The sequence below is a fragment of the Pseudophryne corroboree genome, chromosome 2, assembly GCF_028390025.1.
Source record: "Pseudophryne corroboree isolate aPseCor3 chromosome 2, aPseCor3.hap2, whole genome shotgun sequence".
NCBI lineage: Eukaryota > Metazoa > Chordata > Amphibia > Anura > Myobatrachidae > Pseudophryne > Pseudophryne corroboree.
The window spans coordinates 37,207,524-37,222,958 of NC_086445.1; the positions used below are offsets into that span (position 1 = coordinate 37,207,524).

Genomic DNA, 15,435 nt, shown 5'->3' on the forward strand with positions numbered 1-15,435 from the left:
CAGATTTTACTGTGGGTCTGTCCCCAAAATAAGTCCCAGCGTGTCTGTGAGTGTGGCGTACACGTGTGAGGCTTGTCTGAGGCAGGGAGTTCCTCCCCGGAGGAAGCCATTTTAGGGACACAGAGTTGTATTGTGGTGGCGCTACCGGTACACCAAGAGCCTGCATGGGTGAAAGAGCTACGTGACAGTATGCATCTGATTAACCGTAGATTAGGCAAGCTAAGGCTGCATGCTGGAGAAAATCTGTGGAAGATGTGATTTTTCAGGATGCTGTTATTCCTTATGCGGGCGGCCCCTCTGGGTCACATAAGAGACCATTTGCAAATGTTGTAAACACTGATACCGACATGGATTCTGAATCTTGTGTCGACAATAGTGAATCCAGAGAGATAGATCATAAATTGGCAAAAAGTATACAATATATGATTGTGGCTATAAGGGACGTGTTGGAGGTTACAGAAAGCACTCCTGTACCTCAGGAGAAAGCTTATTTATGTAAGGAAAAGAAATCCAAAGTCACGTTCCCTCCTTCACACAAACTAAATGCTCTGTTTGAAGGGATGTGGGTGAATCCTGATAAAAAGAAATTGTATTCCCAAAAGGATTCACATAGCTTATTCTTTCCCGGTTGAAGACAGGAAAAAATGGGAGTCACCCCCTGTGTTACAGTGCACTCTCCAGGTTGACAAAGAAGGTAATTCTTCCTCCTCCTGGCACGGCTTCTCTTAAAGAGCCGGCAGACCGCAAAATGGAAACGACATTGAAATCCATTTATGTTACCAATGGTACACTGCTCAGGCCCACTATTGCCTGCACATGGGTGAGTCGCGCTATTGAAAAATGGTCAGAAAGCGTGTCATCAGAAATTGACACGATTGATAAAGATGAGATACTCCTTAAGTCAGGGAATATCAAGGACGCTGCCGCCTACATGCTGAAAGCAATGAAGGATATTGGACTCTTGAGTTCACAAGCAGCTACTATGGCAGTATCGGCTAGGCGGGTGTTATGGATTCGCCAGTGGAACGCGGATGCAGATTCCAAAAGAAACATGGAGGCTCTCCCATATAAAGGTGAGGCCTTATTTGGCGATGGCCTGGATGCGTTAGTCTCGGCGGCTACCGCAGGTAATTCAACATTTTTGCCCTCTGCGCCTGCACCGGCAAAAAAGGACCTATCACCCGCAAATGCAGTCCTTTCGGCTCAATAAATACAAAAAGGCGAGAGGTTCCCCCTTCTTTGCAGGTAGGGGAAGGGGAAAGAAGCCCACACCGGCTCCAGGTTCCCAAGAGCAGAAGTCTACCCCTAATTCTGCCAAATCCCCAGCATGACGCTGGAACTCCCTTGCGGGAGGCCGCTCGGGTGGGGGCACGTCTCAAACTCTTCAGCCAGGATTGGATTCTGTCTGGCCTGGATCCGTGGGTGTTGCAAATAGTATCCCAGGGAAACAAACTAGAGTTTCAAGACGTTCCCCCATGCCGATTTTTCAAATCGACCTTGCCAGCTTCTCCGCCAGAGAGAGAAGCAGTAACAGCGGCAATCCAAAAATTATGTCAAGACCAGGTTATAGTCCTGGTACCGTTGTCACAACAAGGGCGGGGTTTTTATTCAAGCCTCTTTGTTGTTCCGAAGCCGGACGGCTCTGTCAGACCGATCCTAAATCTAAAAGATCTGAATTTCTTCCTGAAAAGGTTCAAGTTCAAGATGGAATCACTTCGGGCGGTGATTGCCAGTCTGGAGGAGAGGGACTACTTGGTGTGTGTGGACATAAAGGATGCTTACCTGCATGTTCCCATTTATCCTCCTCACCAGGCTTATCTGAGATTCGCGATTCAGGATTGCCATTACCAATTCCAGACGTTACCTTTAGGTCTCTCCATGGCGCTGAGGGTATTCACCAAGGTGATGGCGGAGATGAGGGTCCTCCTTAGTCAGAAAGGAGTCAATATAATCCCTTATCTGAACGACCTCCTGATAAAGGCGAGATCCAGGGAGCAGTTATTACAAAACATATCCCTCTCCCTGTCAATACTCCAACAACACGGGTGGATCATAAATTACCCAAAGTCACAGTTGGAACCGACGACAAGGTTGTCTTTCCTCGGGACGATTCTGGACACAGAAGTTCAGAGAGTATTTCTTCCACTGGAAAAGGCTCTGGAAATCCAGAAAATGGTAAAACAGATATTGAAACCATTAAATGTGTCGATCCATCAGTGCATTCAGTTGTTGGGGAAGATGGTGGCGGCCTACGAGGCCATACAGTTTGGCAGGTTCCATGCCAGAGTATTCCAGTGGGACCTGTTGGACAAGTGGTCAGGGTCACACCTACTGCTCCTGTGGTGGTTGCACAGCTCTCACCTGCTAGAGGGACGCAGGTTCGGGATTCAGGACTGGGTCCTAGTAACCACGGATGCAAGTCTCCGAGGCTGGGGAGCAGTCTCTCGGGGAGAAAACTTCCAGGGTCGTTGGTCGCAACAGGAAACCTGCCTTCACATAAACGTTCTGGAGCTAAGAGCCATTTACAACGGCCTTCAACAAGCGGTACATCTTCTTCAAGACCGTCCCGTGCAGATCCAGGCGGACAATGTAACAGCAGTCGCATACATAAACAGGCAGGGCGGAACGAAAAGCAGAGCGGCAATGACAGCGGCGACAAAAATCCTCCGATGGGCAGAAAAACATCTACAAGCTCTGTCGGCAATATTCATTCCGGGAGTAGACAACTGGGAAGCAGACTTCCTCAGCAGACACGATCTCCATCCAGGAGAGTGAGGCCTCCACCAAGAAGTCTTCGCAGAGGTGACAAGTCTTTGGGGAGTTCCTGAAATAGACATGATGGCGTCTCGTTTCAACAAGAAGCTTCAGAGATACTGTTCCAAGTCGAGAGACCCTCAAGCAGTAGCAGTGGATGCACTGGTGACCCAGTGGGTGTTTCCGTCAGTGTATGTTTTCCCTCCACTTCCGCTGATCCCAAAAGTACTCAGGATCATAAGAAAGACAAGGGTTCGAGCAATCTTCATTGCCCCAGACTGGCCAAGAAGGACTTGGTACCCAGATCTTCAGCAGTTACTCATAGGAGATCCTCTGCCTCTTCCTCCTCGAGAGGACCTGCTGCAGCATGGGCCGTGTGTGTACCAAGACTTACCGCGGCTACGTTTGACGGCATGGCTGTTGAGCGCCGTATCCTAGCCAGGAAGGGTATTCCTAAGAAGGTCATCCCCACCCTTATTCAGGCCAGAAAGGGAGTAACGTCAAAACATACCACCGTATTTGGAGAAAATATGTGCCTTGGTGTGAATCCAAGAAAGCTCCTACGGAAGAGTTTCACTTAGGATGTTTTCTCCATTTTCTGCAGGATGGTGTGGAGACGAGCCTACGATTGGGATCAATCAAGGTCCAGATTTTGGCCTTGTCAGTGTTCTTCCAAAAACAATTGGCCTCTCTTCCAGAGGTTCAGACCTTCGTGAAAGGGGTTCTGCACATCCAGCCTCCATTCGTGCCTCCAGTGGCACCATGGGACCTTAACGTGGTATTGCAGTTCCTTCAATCGGATTGGTTTGAGCCTCTACAAAAGATAGAGTTGAAGTTCTCACTTGGAAAGTAGTGATGCTTTTGGCATTGGCATCCGCAAGGCGGGTGTCGGAATTGGGGGCCTTGTCTCACAAGAGCCCTTACCTAATTTTCCATGAAGATAGGGCAGAGTTGCGAACTCACCAACATTTTCTTCCAAAGGTGGTTTCTGCTTTTCCCATAAACCAACCTATTGTGGTGCCAGTAGTTACTGACACATTCACTGATTCAAAGTCTCTAGATGTGGTTAGAGCTTTGAAAATCTATGTTGCTAGAACAGCTCGTATACGGAAAACAGAGGCTCTGTTTGTCCTGTATGATCTCAACAGGATTGGCTGTCCTGCTTCCAAGCAGACTATTGCGCGTTGGTTTAGAAATACGATTCAGCAAGCTCATACTACGGCTGGATTGCCATTACCGACGTCGGTAAAGGCCCACTCCACTAGGAAGGTGGGCTCGTCCTGGGCGGCTGCCCGGGGGGCCTCGGCATTACAACTTTGCCGAGCAGCTACTTGGTCAGGGTCAAACACATTTGCTAAGTACAAGTTTGACACCTTGGCCGATGAGGACCTAAAGTTTGGTCAATAGGTGCTGCAGGGTCATCCGCACTCTCCCGCCCATACTGGAGCTTTGGTATAGACCCCATGGTCTTGATGTCATCCCCAGCATCCTCTAGGACGTATGAGAAAATAGGATTTTGATAACCTACCGGTAAATCCTTTTCTCCTAGTCCGTAGAGGATGCTGGGCGCCCGTCCCAGTGCGTACTTTTCCTGCAGTTTAGTTATTACAGTTACACAAGTTGTGTTATCTTGGTTTCAGCATGTTGCTGCAATTAGTTCATGCCTGTTGGCATGTGTTATGTTGAATGCCATGTGTGCGGCATGGTTGAGGGTGTGAGTTGGTAGATATCTCACCACTAGTTAAGTAATTCCTTTCCTCGAAATGTCAGTCTCCCTGGGCACAGTTCCTACAACTGAGGTCTGGAGGAGGGGCATAGAGGGAGGAGCCAGTTCACACCCAATGAAAAGTCTTTAGAGTGCCCATGTCTCCTGCGTATCCCATCTATACCCCATGGTCTTGATGTCGTCCCCAGCATCCTCTGCGGACTAGGAGAAAAGGATTTACCGGTAGGTTATCAAAATACTATTTTTAGGTGTAAATTTTAACCACAAATAGATAAATTGACAATATTATGTTATTTGTGGTTAAAATTGATACCTACAAAATTATTTAAGAAGTGGATCATTAAGTCCTATATGTGATAGACATTATTAATATATTTTTTTCTGAATATATATTCAGAATAAAATGTAATGATTCACATCTTAAAATTTATATATATATATATATATATATATATATATATATATATATATATATATACAATATATACAGGTTGAGTATCCCATATCCAAATATTCCGAAATACGGAATATTCCGAAATACGGGCTTTTTTGAGTGAGAGTGAGATAGTGAAACCTTTGTTTCTCTGACATCCTAGTGGATGCTGGGGACTCCGTAAGGACCATGGGGAATAGCGGCTCCGCAGGAGACTGGGCACAAAAGTAAAGCTTTAGAACTACCTGGTGTGCACTGGCTCCTCCCCCTATGACCCTCCTCCAAGCCTCAGTTAGATTTTTGTGCCCGAGCGAGAAGGGTGCACACTAGGTGGCTCTCCTGAGCTGCTTAGTGAAAAGTTTAGTTTTAGGTTTTTTATGTTCAGTGAGACCTGCTGGCAACAGGCTCACTGCATCGAGGGACTAAGGGGAGAAGAAGCGAACTCACCTGCGTGCAGAGTGGATTGGGCTTCTTAGGCTACTGGACATTAGCTCCAGAGGGACCGATCACAGGCCCAGCCATGGATAGGTCCCAGAGCCGCGCCGCCGGCCCCCTTACAGAGCCAGAAGACAGAAGAGGTCCGGAAAATCGGCGGCAGAAGACGTCCTGTCTTCAACAAGGTAGCGCACAGCACTGCAGCTGTGCGCCATTGCTCTCAGCACACTTCACACTCCGGTCACTGAGGGTGCAGGGCGCTGGGGGGGTGGCGCCCTGAGACGCAATAAAAACACCTTGGATGGCAAAAAATGCATCACATATAGCTCCTGGGCTATATGGATGAATTTAACCCCTGCCAGAATACACAGAAAAACGGGAGATAAGGCCGCCGAGAAGGGGGCGGAGCCTATCTCCTCAGCACACTGGCGCCATTTTCCCTCACAGCTCCGTTGGAGGGAAGCTCCCTGGCTCTCCCCTGCAGTCAAGGGTTAAAAAAGAGAGGGGGGCACTAATTACGCGCAGTATTAAAAATACAGCAGCTATAAGGGGAAAAACACTTATATAAGGTTATCCCTGTATATATATATATATATAGCGCTCTGGTGTGTGCTGGCAAACTCTCCCTCTGTCTCCCCAAAGGGCTAGTGGGGTCCTGTCCTCTATCAGAGCATTCCCTGTATGTGTGCTGTGTCGGTACGTTTGTGTCGACATGTATGAGGAGAAAAATGATGTGGAGACGGAGCAGATTGCCTGTAATAGTGATGTCACCCCCTAGGGGGTCGACACCTGAGTGGATGAACTGTTGGAAGGAATTACGTGACAGTGTCAGCTCTGTATAAAAGACAGTGGTTGACATGAGACAGCCGGCTACTCAGCTTGTGCCTGTCCAGACGTCTCATAGGCCGTCAGGGGCTCTAAAGCGCCCGTTACCTCAGATGGCAGATATAGACGCCGACACGGATACTGACTCCAGTGTCGACGGTGAAGAGACAAATGTGACTTCCAGTAGGGCCACACGTTACATGATTGAGGCAATGAAAAATGTTTTACACATTTCTGATAATACGGGTACCACCAAAAAGGGGTATTATGTTCGGTGAGGAAAAACTACCTGTAGTTTTCCTGAATCTGAGAAATTAAATGAGATGTGTGATGATGCGTGGGTTTCCCCCGATAACAACTGATAATTTCTAAAATGTTATTGGCATTATATCCTTTCCCGCCAGAGGTTAGGGTGCGTTGGGAAACACCCCCTAGGGTGGATAAAGCGCTCACACGCTTGTAAGAACAAGGGCTCTACCCTCTCCTGAGATGGCCGCCCTTAAGGATCCTGCTGATAGAAAGCAGGAGGGTATCCTAAAATGTATTTACACACATACTGGTGTTATACTGCGACCAGCAATCGCCTCAGCCTGGATGTGCAGTGCTGGGTTGGCGTGGTCGGATTCCCTGACTGAAAATATTGATACCCTAGATAGGGACAGTATATTATTGCCTATAGAGCATTTAAAAGATGCATTTCTATATATGCGTGATGCACAGCGGAATATTTGCCGACTGGCATCAAGTCTAAGTGCGTTGTCCATTTCTGCCAGTAGAGGGTTATGGACACGACAGTGGTCAGGTGATGCGGATTCCAAACGGCATTTGGAAGTACTGCCTTATTAAGGGGAGGAGTTATTTGGGGTCGGTCTTTCAGACCTGGTGGCCACGGCAACAGCTGGGAAATCCACGTTTGTACCCCAGGTCGCCTCTCAACATAAGAAGACGCCGTATTATCAGGCGCAGTCTTTTCGTGGGCAAGCGGGCAAAAGGTTCCTCATTTCTGCCCCGTGACAGAGGGAGAGGAAAAAGGCTGCAGAAATCAGCCAGTTCCCAGGAACAGAAGCCCTCTCCCGCCTCTGCCAAGCCCTCAGTATGACGCTGGGGCTTTACAAGCAGAATTCAGGCACGGTGGGGGCCCGTCTCAATGAATTTCAGCGCGCAGTGGGCTCACTCGCAAGTAGACCCCTGGATCCTTCAGGTGATATCTCAGGGGTACAAATTGGATTTCGAGACGTCTCCCCCTCGCCGTTTCCTAAAGTCGGCTTTACCGATGTCTCCTTCTGACAGGGAGGCAGTTTTGGAAGCCATTCACAAGCTGTATTCCCAGCAGGTGATAATCAAGGTACCCCTCCTGCAACAGGGAACGGGGTATTATTCCACACTGTTGTGGTACCGAAGCCGGACGGCTCGGTGAGACCGATTCTAAATCTAAAATCTTGAACACTTACATACGGAGGTTCAAATTCAAGATTGAGTCACTCAGAGCAGTGATTGCGAACCTGGAAGAAGGGGACTACATGATGTCTCGGGACATCAAGGATGCTTACCTTCATGTCCCAATTTACCCTTCTCACCAAGGGTACCTCAGGTTTATGGTACAGAACTGTCACTATCAGTTTCAGACGCTGCCGTATGGATGGTCCACGGCACCCCGGGTCTTTACCAAGGTAATGGCCGAAATGATGATACTCCTTCGAAGGAAGGGAATTTTAGTTATCCCTTACTTGGACGATTCCCTGATAAGGGTAAGATCCAGGGAACAGTTGGAGGTCGGTGTAGCACTATCTCAGGTAGTGTGGCGGCAGCACGATTGGATTCTCAATATTCCAAAATCGCAGCTGATTCCGACGACTCGTCGTCTGTTCCTAGGGATGATCCTGGACACAGTCCAGAAAAAGGTGTTTCTCCCGGAGGAGAAAGTCAGGGAGTTATCCGAGCTAGTCGGGAACCTCCTATAACCGAGCCAAGTCTCAGTACATCAATGAAAGGGTTCTGGGAAAAATGGTGGCTTCCTACGAAGCAATCCCATTCGGCAGATTCCACGCAAGAACTTTCCAGTGGGACCTGCTGGACAAATGGTCCGGGTCGCATCTTCAGATGCATCAGCGGATAACCCTGTCACCAAGCACAAGGGTGTCTCTCCTGTGGTGGTTGCAGAGTGCTCATCTTCTAGAGGGCCGCAGATTCGACATTCAGGACTGGGTCCTGGTGACCACGGATGCCAGCCTGCGAGGCTGGGGAGCAGTCACACAGGGAAGGAATTTCCAGAGCTTATGGTCAAGCCTGGAGACATCACTTCACATAAATATCCTGAAGCTAAGGGCCATTTACAATGCTCTAAGCTCAGCAAGACCTCTGCTTCAAGGTCACCCGGAGTTGATCCATTCGGACAACATCACGGCAGTCACCCACGTAAACAGACATGGTGACACAAGAAGCAGGAGGGCAATGGCAGAAGCTGCAAGGATTCTTCGCTGGGCGGAAAATCATGTGATAGTACTGTCAGCAAGTGGGGACTTCACCCAGAAGTCTTCCACATGTTTATAAAACTCGACAAGTATTGCGCCGGGTCAAGGGACCCTCCGGCAATAGCTGTAGACGCTCTGGTAACACAGTGGGTGTACCAGTCAGTGTATGTGTTCCCTCCTCTGCCTCTCATACCCAAGGTACTGAGAATTATAAGATGGAGAGGAGTAAGCACTATATTCGGGCTCCGGATTGGCCAAGAAGGACTTGGTAACCGGAACTTCAAGAGATGCTCACGGAGGATCCGTGGCCTCTACCTCTAAGAAGGGACCTGCTCCAGCAAGGACCCTGTCTGTTCCAAGACTTACCGCGACTGCGTTTGACGGCATGGCGGTTGAACGCCGGATCCTGAAGGAGAAAGGCATTCCGGATGAAGTCATTCCTATCCTGATCAAAGCAAGGAAAGATATAACCGCAAAACATTATCACCGCATTTGGCGAAAATATGTTGCGTGGTGCGAGGCCAGTAAGGCCCCGACGGAGGAATTTTCAACTAGGTCGATTCCTACATTTCCTGCAAACAGGAGTGTCTATGGGCCTGAAATGGGGGTCCATTAAGGTTCAAATTTCGGCCCTGTCAATTTTCTTCCAAAAAGAACTAGCTTCAGTCCCTGAAGTTCAGACGTTTGTGAAAGGGGTACTGTATATACAGCCTCCTTTTGTGCCTCCAGTGGCACCTTGGGATCTAAATGTAGTTTTTGGGTTCCAAAAGTCACATTGGTTTGAACCACTTAAATATGTGGAGTTAAAATATCTCACATGGAAAGTGGTCATGCTGTTGGCCCTGGCCTGGGCCAGGTGCGTGTCAGAATTGGCGGCTTTATCCTGTAAAAGCCCTCATCTGATTTTCCATTCGGACAGGGCGGAATTGAGGACTTGTCCTCAGTTTCTCCCTAAGGTGGTTTTCAGCGTTTCACCTGAATCAACCTATTGTGGTGCCTGCGGCTACTAGGGACTTGGGGGACTCCAAGTTGCTAGACGTTGTCAGGGCCCTGGAAATATAGGTTTCCAGGACGGCTGGAGTCAGAAAATCTGACTCGTTGTTTATTCTGTATGCACCCAACAAGCTGGGTGCTCCTGCTTCTAAGCAGACTATTGCTCGTTGGATTTGTAGTACAATTCAGCTTGCACATTCTGTGGCAGGCCTGCCACAGACAAAATCTGTAAAAGCCCATTCCACAAGGAAGGTGGGCTCATCTTGGGCGGCTGCCCGAGGGGTCTCGGCTTTACAACTTTGCCGAGCAGCTACTTGGTCAGGAGCAAATACGCTTGTAAAATTCTACAAATTTGATACCCTGGCTGAGGAGGACCTGGAGTTCTCTCATTTGGTGCTGCAGAGTCATCCGCACTCTCCCGCCCGTTTGGGAGCTTTGGTATAATCCCCATGGTCCTTACGGAGTCCCCAGCATCCACTAGGACGTCAGAGAAAATAAGAATTTACTTACCGATAATTCTATTTCTCGTAGTCCGTAGTGGATGCTGGGCGCCCATCCCAAGTGCGGATTGTCTGCAATACTGGTACATAGTTATTGTTACCAAAAAAATCGGGTTATTGCTGTAGTGAGCCATCTTTTCTAGAGGCTCCTCTGTTATCATGCTGTTAACTGGGTTCCGATCACAAGTTATATGGTGTGATTGGTGTGGCTGGTATGAGTCTTACCCGGGATTTAAAATCCTTCCTTATTGTGTACGCTCGTCCGGGCACAGTATCCTAACTGAGGCTTGGAGGAGGGTCATAGGGGGAGGAGCCAGTGCACACCAGGTAGTTCTAAAGCTTTACTTTTGTGCCCAGTCTCCTGCGGAGCCGCTATTCCCCATGGTCCTTACGGAGTCCCCAGCATCCACTACGGACTACGAGAAATAGAATTATCGGTAAGTAAATTCTTATTTTTTTGATGGCTCAATGTACACAAACTTTGTTTAATACACAAAGTTATTCAAAATATTGTATTAAATGACCTTCAGGCTGTGTGTATAAGGTTTATATGAAACCTAAATTAATTGTGTGAATGTACACACACTTTGTTTAATTCACAAAGTTATAAAAAAATATTGTCTAAAATGACCTTCAGGCTGTGTGTATAAGGTGTATATGAAACATAAATGCATTCTGTGCTTAGATTTAGGTCCCATCACCATGATATCTTATTATGGTATGCAATTATTCCAAAATACGGAAAAATACGATATCCAAAATACCTCTGGTCCCAAGCATTTTGGATCAGGGATACTCAACCTGTGTATATGTGTATATATATATATATATATATATAAGACTACATTTCCCATAAGTCCCGAGATCGGACTTCCTGTTGACAACTTCCGCCTGAGCAAAAACTATAGGAATCTTAAGGACTACATTTCCAATGAGCCTAATAGCGGGTTTCCGCTCGGCGGCGATGTTTACTTATTTATTCAGTTAGCAACCCTTTTATACTGCATGCTCTAGGAATATAGGGGCAGATGTATTAAGCCTGGAGAAGGCATAAGGAAGTGATAAACCAGTGATATGTGCAAGGTGATAAAGGCACCAGCCAATCAGCTCCAAGATGTAAATTAACAGTTAGTATTGGATTGGCTGGTGCCTTTATCACCTTGCACATATCACTGGTTTATCACTTCCTTATGCCTACTCCAGGTTAATACATCTGCCCCTGTATCTGTAACATTAGAGATTGTATTGTAGGTTTTCTTTTGAATATCTCTTTGTTAAAAGGGCTAAGAGGATAAAATATTCACTTGAATAATTAATTCTGATGTCACTTCCTGCGGGGTCCTGATTGGCCACAGGCCCTTTAAATATCAAGCTACCGACACACTCCATTATGTCTTGATAAAGGGCTAGTTAAGGGCTGAAACGCGTTGACAGCAGGAGTGTGAGTAGCCACCTTATTTTATGGACTTTTTTTCTACATAGTTTGAATCATTTTTTATTTATATTTTGCATTTTTCTGAGTGGATCTTAGCCATTTTATTTTATTTTACCTTTTTATGTGTTTTTTGTACACCAACTGTTGGTATTTTGAGGCTTTGTATGTATTTTTAATAAACTAGTGTACCCCCCTTTTTCTCGGCCTTGTGGGGATTGAGTTTTTTGGAGATCTAAACAGTTCCCTTAACTATGATGAAGGAGCCCATTACCAGGAGCTGAATACAAAGATACCATGATAGGCGTTTCACCACACCTTATGCAGTGAGTTGGGGTACGCTTTATTGAATTGCCTCCCTTTCTCTCCCAAAAGATACCTTGATGTGTTTATTCCCCATCCTTTGAGCGTGAATTTCTGGGTACGCTTCACTATTTTACCTTCAAAAACATCACGAAGTACACTCTATAGCCTGGGAAAGATCATTGAACATCACGCTGGGTGCAATACAAGTGGGAGAAGTATTCATACTCGATATGCACATGATTATCTGTTTAAGGTGTGAGTGGGGTACGCTCTAGAACCACCTATAGACTCTTGAAGTCACTAATATTTATATATCTGTGCAAAAGAGAAGGAATTTACTACACATTGGTTGTTTTTGTCCCCTCACTCTTTGTGTTTCCATATGCTGGAGAGTCCATATAAGGCATTCCGTATTGAAGAAAGGATTGGGCCAAAAGATACCTTGATGTGTTTATCCCCTATCCTTTGAGTGTGAGTTTCTGGGTACACTTCACTATTTTACCTTCAAAACACCAAGGAGTACACCTTATAGCCTGAGAGAGATCATTGAATATCACTCTGGGTGCAGTACAAGTGGGAGAAGGATTCATACTGTAGAAAAGAAACCTTGATATGCACGTGACTATCTGTTTAAGGTGTGAGTGGGCTACGCTCTAAAACCACCTATAGACTCTTAAAGTCATTATTATTCATATATCTGTGCAAAAGAGATGGAATTTACTACACATTGGTTGTTTTTGTCTCCTCATTTTCTGTGTTTTCATATGTTGGAGATTCCTTATAAGGCATTCCGTACTGAAGAAAGGATCGGGCCAAAAGACCCCCTAATTTCATCAAAAGGGACGTAATGGTGATATCTTATATGTGATACATAGTTCATTAGCGCTTATGGTGTATATTGAAGAGCAGAAGCTTTTTTGCATCATGTATACGCTTCTTTCATACTTAACGTCTAATTTCTACTATATACTACAGAAATTGAAATTAGTTGTGGAAACAGTATTGGCAGTTTTACGGTGATATATAACTGTATAATCCCTTAAGCGTTTTTTTTCACACAAAAAAAGGGATCTGAATGTTCTATTGCTACAGGAAATGTACTAATGGGCTATAATTATATTGGGCCCTATATTATCACTGTGAGCCTTTGATTTCATTCAAACTTTTGTATCTTGGATCAGATTTGAACAGTATATCCTCAAATACACATCTTTGAAACTGAGATATACATATTTTTGTCATTATTTGTGAGCTCATTTTTTTATTTTTTATTCCTATGTAATATTAAAAGTTAAGTCTTAATTATTTAATAAGTGTGCCCCAACAGAGAGAGATATTGCTTACCATAACTCTCAGGGAGCACCACCGGGTTATCAATATTTCTCCTTCAGAGTCCACGGAGGTATCCACAGGATATATCTTGGGATTTCAGGTAGCAACAGCGGAATGGCAACTGAATTGCCTGGGCCAGGAAGCGGGGGAATCCCATTGGATTCTGGAAGTCTGAAAAGCTTAGATCGTTGGTGTCATTCCGTTGTCGCTACTTGATATCGCAAGGTATATCCTGTGGATATTGTGAAAGAGGGTTATCGACGGTAAGTCTACCATAACTTCTCTTTCCATAACTAGACATTAGTACTGGAAAACGTTATTAATAATCTGTAAATTCCGGTCATTCTAAATATTTTCCACCCTATGTGATAGGGTAAAATCAGTGCAACTCCTACCCCCTTTCTCTCTTCCACTGATGTGTACTGAGCCTTACACTCCATCCTTCATGCCCCAGTAAATATCACTCATCATCAAGCTTTCAGAGTACTGTGTTATTATTTATAGATCTTTGTGACTTCTACTCACCATACTGGCTCACTTATCCGCATACAGTAACTCTACCCTCTCTGACCGGACATTATGTAGAATACGTTCCCCCAATTTTCCAGGGCAATCTGTGTCGCCTGGAGTCCTAGATCTGTGGCTATGAAGCCTCCCATTTCCCCCAGGCCTCTAAGTAGCACACAGGCCGCCATAATCCAACACTGCGTCATACCAGCGCCATCACTGTGAGTCACAGGCCAAATGCTATTACGTCTCACAGTGCTGGGGCTGATCATCCATAGGATAGGGCAGGAGGAGGAGCGGATTCTCCCCGTTACTGCCAGATGCATAGAGTTATCTGAGACGCGGTGGTGTATGATGAGAGATATCCCCAGGACAGATTGGGATCCCATATAACAATGTAACATGGACATTCCTCTGTCTTTCCGTCCCCTTCTTCTTGGTGTCTTCACCACTCATTGGCTACAATGGCTCTAACACCAGGGAGAAGGCTCTAGTAGTGTATAATGAGAGATGGCTGCTTCCATTGTGCCAGTGTAAATAGAATGGCCGTGTCACCCACTTTTACACTTGTAATATGCACTAGCTAAACTAACCCCAATGTAATGTGGAAAGGACAGTGATGCTGAATAAGGTGTATAAAGTGGATATCTGAGTTGTGCATAAGTTGTACATAAGTATGTATAATTTATCGCACATCATGGTGATGACACAACCCACCCGGTGAATTATAGAGGGTTTATCTTAGTACTTTTGTCCCCAACAGGTCCGCACGCCTCCGCACACTATCCTGAGAAGATGCATCAGTGCTCGGAGTGTCAGCAATGTTACCCTAATCATTCAGCCCTCGTCACCCATCAGCAAACGCATAGCGCCAGTAATCTTTATAGATGCTCGGTCTGCGGAGTGCGTTTCACCTCCAAATTGGCTCTTGCTGCCCACCAGCGATGTCACAAAGAGTACAAACTGTCTCATTGTTACAGTGGGAAATCCTTTCATCAGAGGTCACGTCTCCAGTCACATAAGAGTACTCACACCGAGGAGAGGCCATTTCCGTGCTCGGAGTGCGGGAGATGTTTTACCAACCAATCTACTCTTACTAAGCACCAGCGGCTGCACTCTAGTGAGAAGCTGTTTAAGTGCTACGAATGCAGCAAATGTTTTGTCCACAAAGTCGACCTTGTCCAGCATCAGCGCACTCACTCCGGGGAGAGACCATTTTTATGCCTGGAGTGCGGCAGCTGTTTTAAATTCAGGTCTGCTCTAACTATGCACCAGCGGATTCACTCTGGCGAGAGGCCGTTTTCATGCATAGCATGTGGCAAATGCTTTGTACGGAAAGGCGACCTTGTCAGGCATCAGCGCACTCACACCAGGGAGAGGCCGTATGTGTGTTTCCAATGCAGCCGCTGCTTTTCTACCAGCTCACATCTTAGTCGACATCAGGAAGTTCACACCGGTCTAGGTGAATAAACTGCCCGTCACATGCATAACAAGGCTTGTTTTAAGGAACTAGAAAGAAAAGTGGTTATCTTTTTCCGGCAAATGCATTATAAGGTGCAGGACTACATTTTTGGTCCTCAGTCCTGCACATGTAGAAGACGTTGTGTTCATTTATAGATTCATCTTATAATTTGAATACTGGATACAATAAAACAATCACATGAATTACTTCTTGGTTGTATTGGACATGAGAGCAAAGAGACATCAAAACTATGGAGGTC

General features: G+C 46.1%; 1 protein-coding gene across 10 annotated transcripts in view; it reads left to right on the plus strand.

Annotated features, from left to right (window-relative positions):
* LOC134995897 (zinc finger protein 768-like) overlaps window positions 1-15,435 on the plus strand; it is a 923,052-nt gene that overhangs the window by 841,557 nt on the left and 66,060 nt on the right. Inside the window, exon 28 of one of the 10 annotated variants that reach the window (XM_063951149.1) lies at window positions 14,478-15,382. The exons of the other annotated variants lie outside the window; for them this stretch is intronic. Coding sequence (XP_063807219.1) covers window positions 14,478-15,184 — 707 coding nt within the window. The 3' untranslated portion in view covers window positions 15,185-15,382. Of the gene's footprint in view, window positions 1-14,477; window positions 15,383-15,435 lie in introns of those variants that run through there. 10 annotated transcript variants of the gene reach the window in all.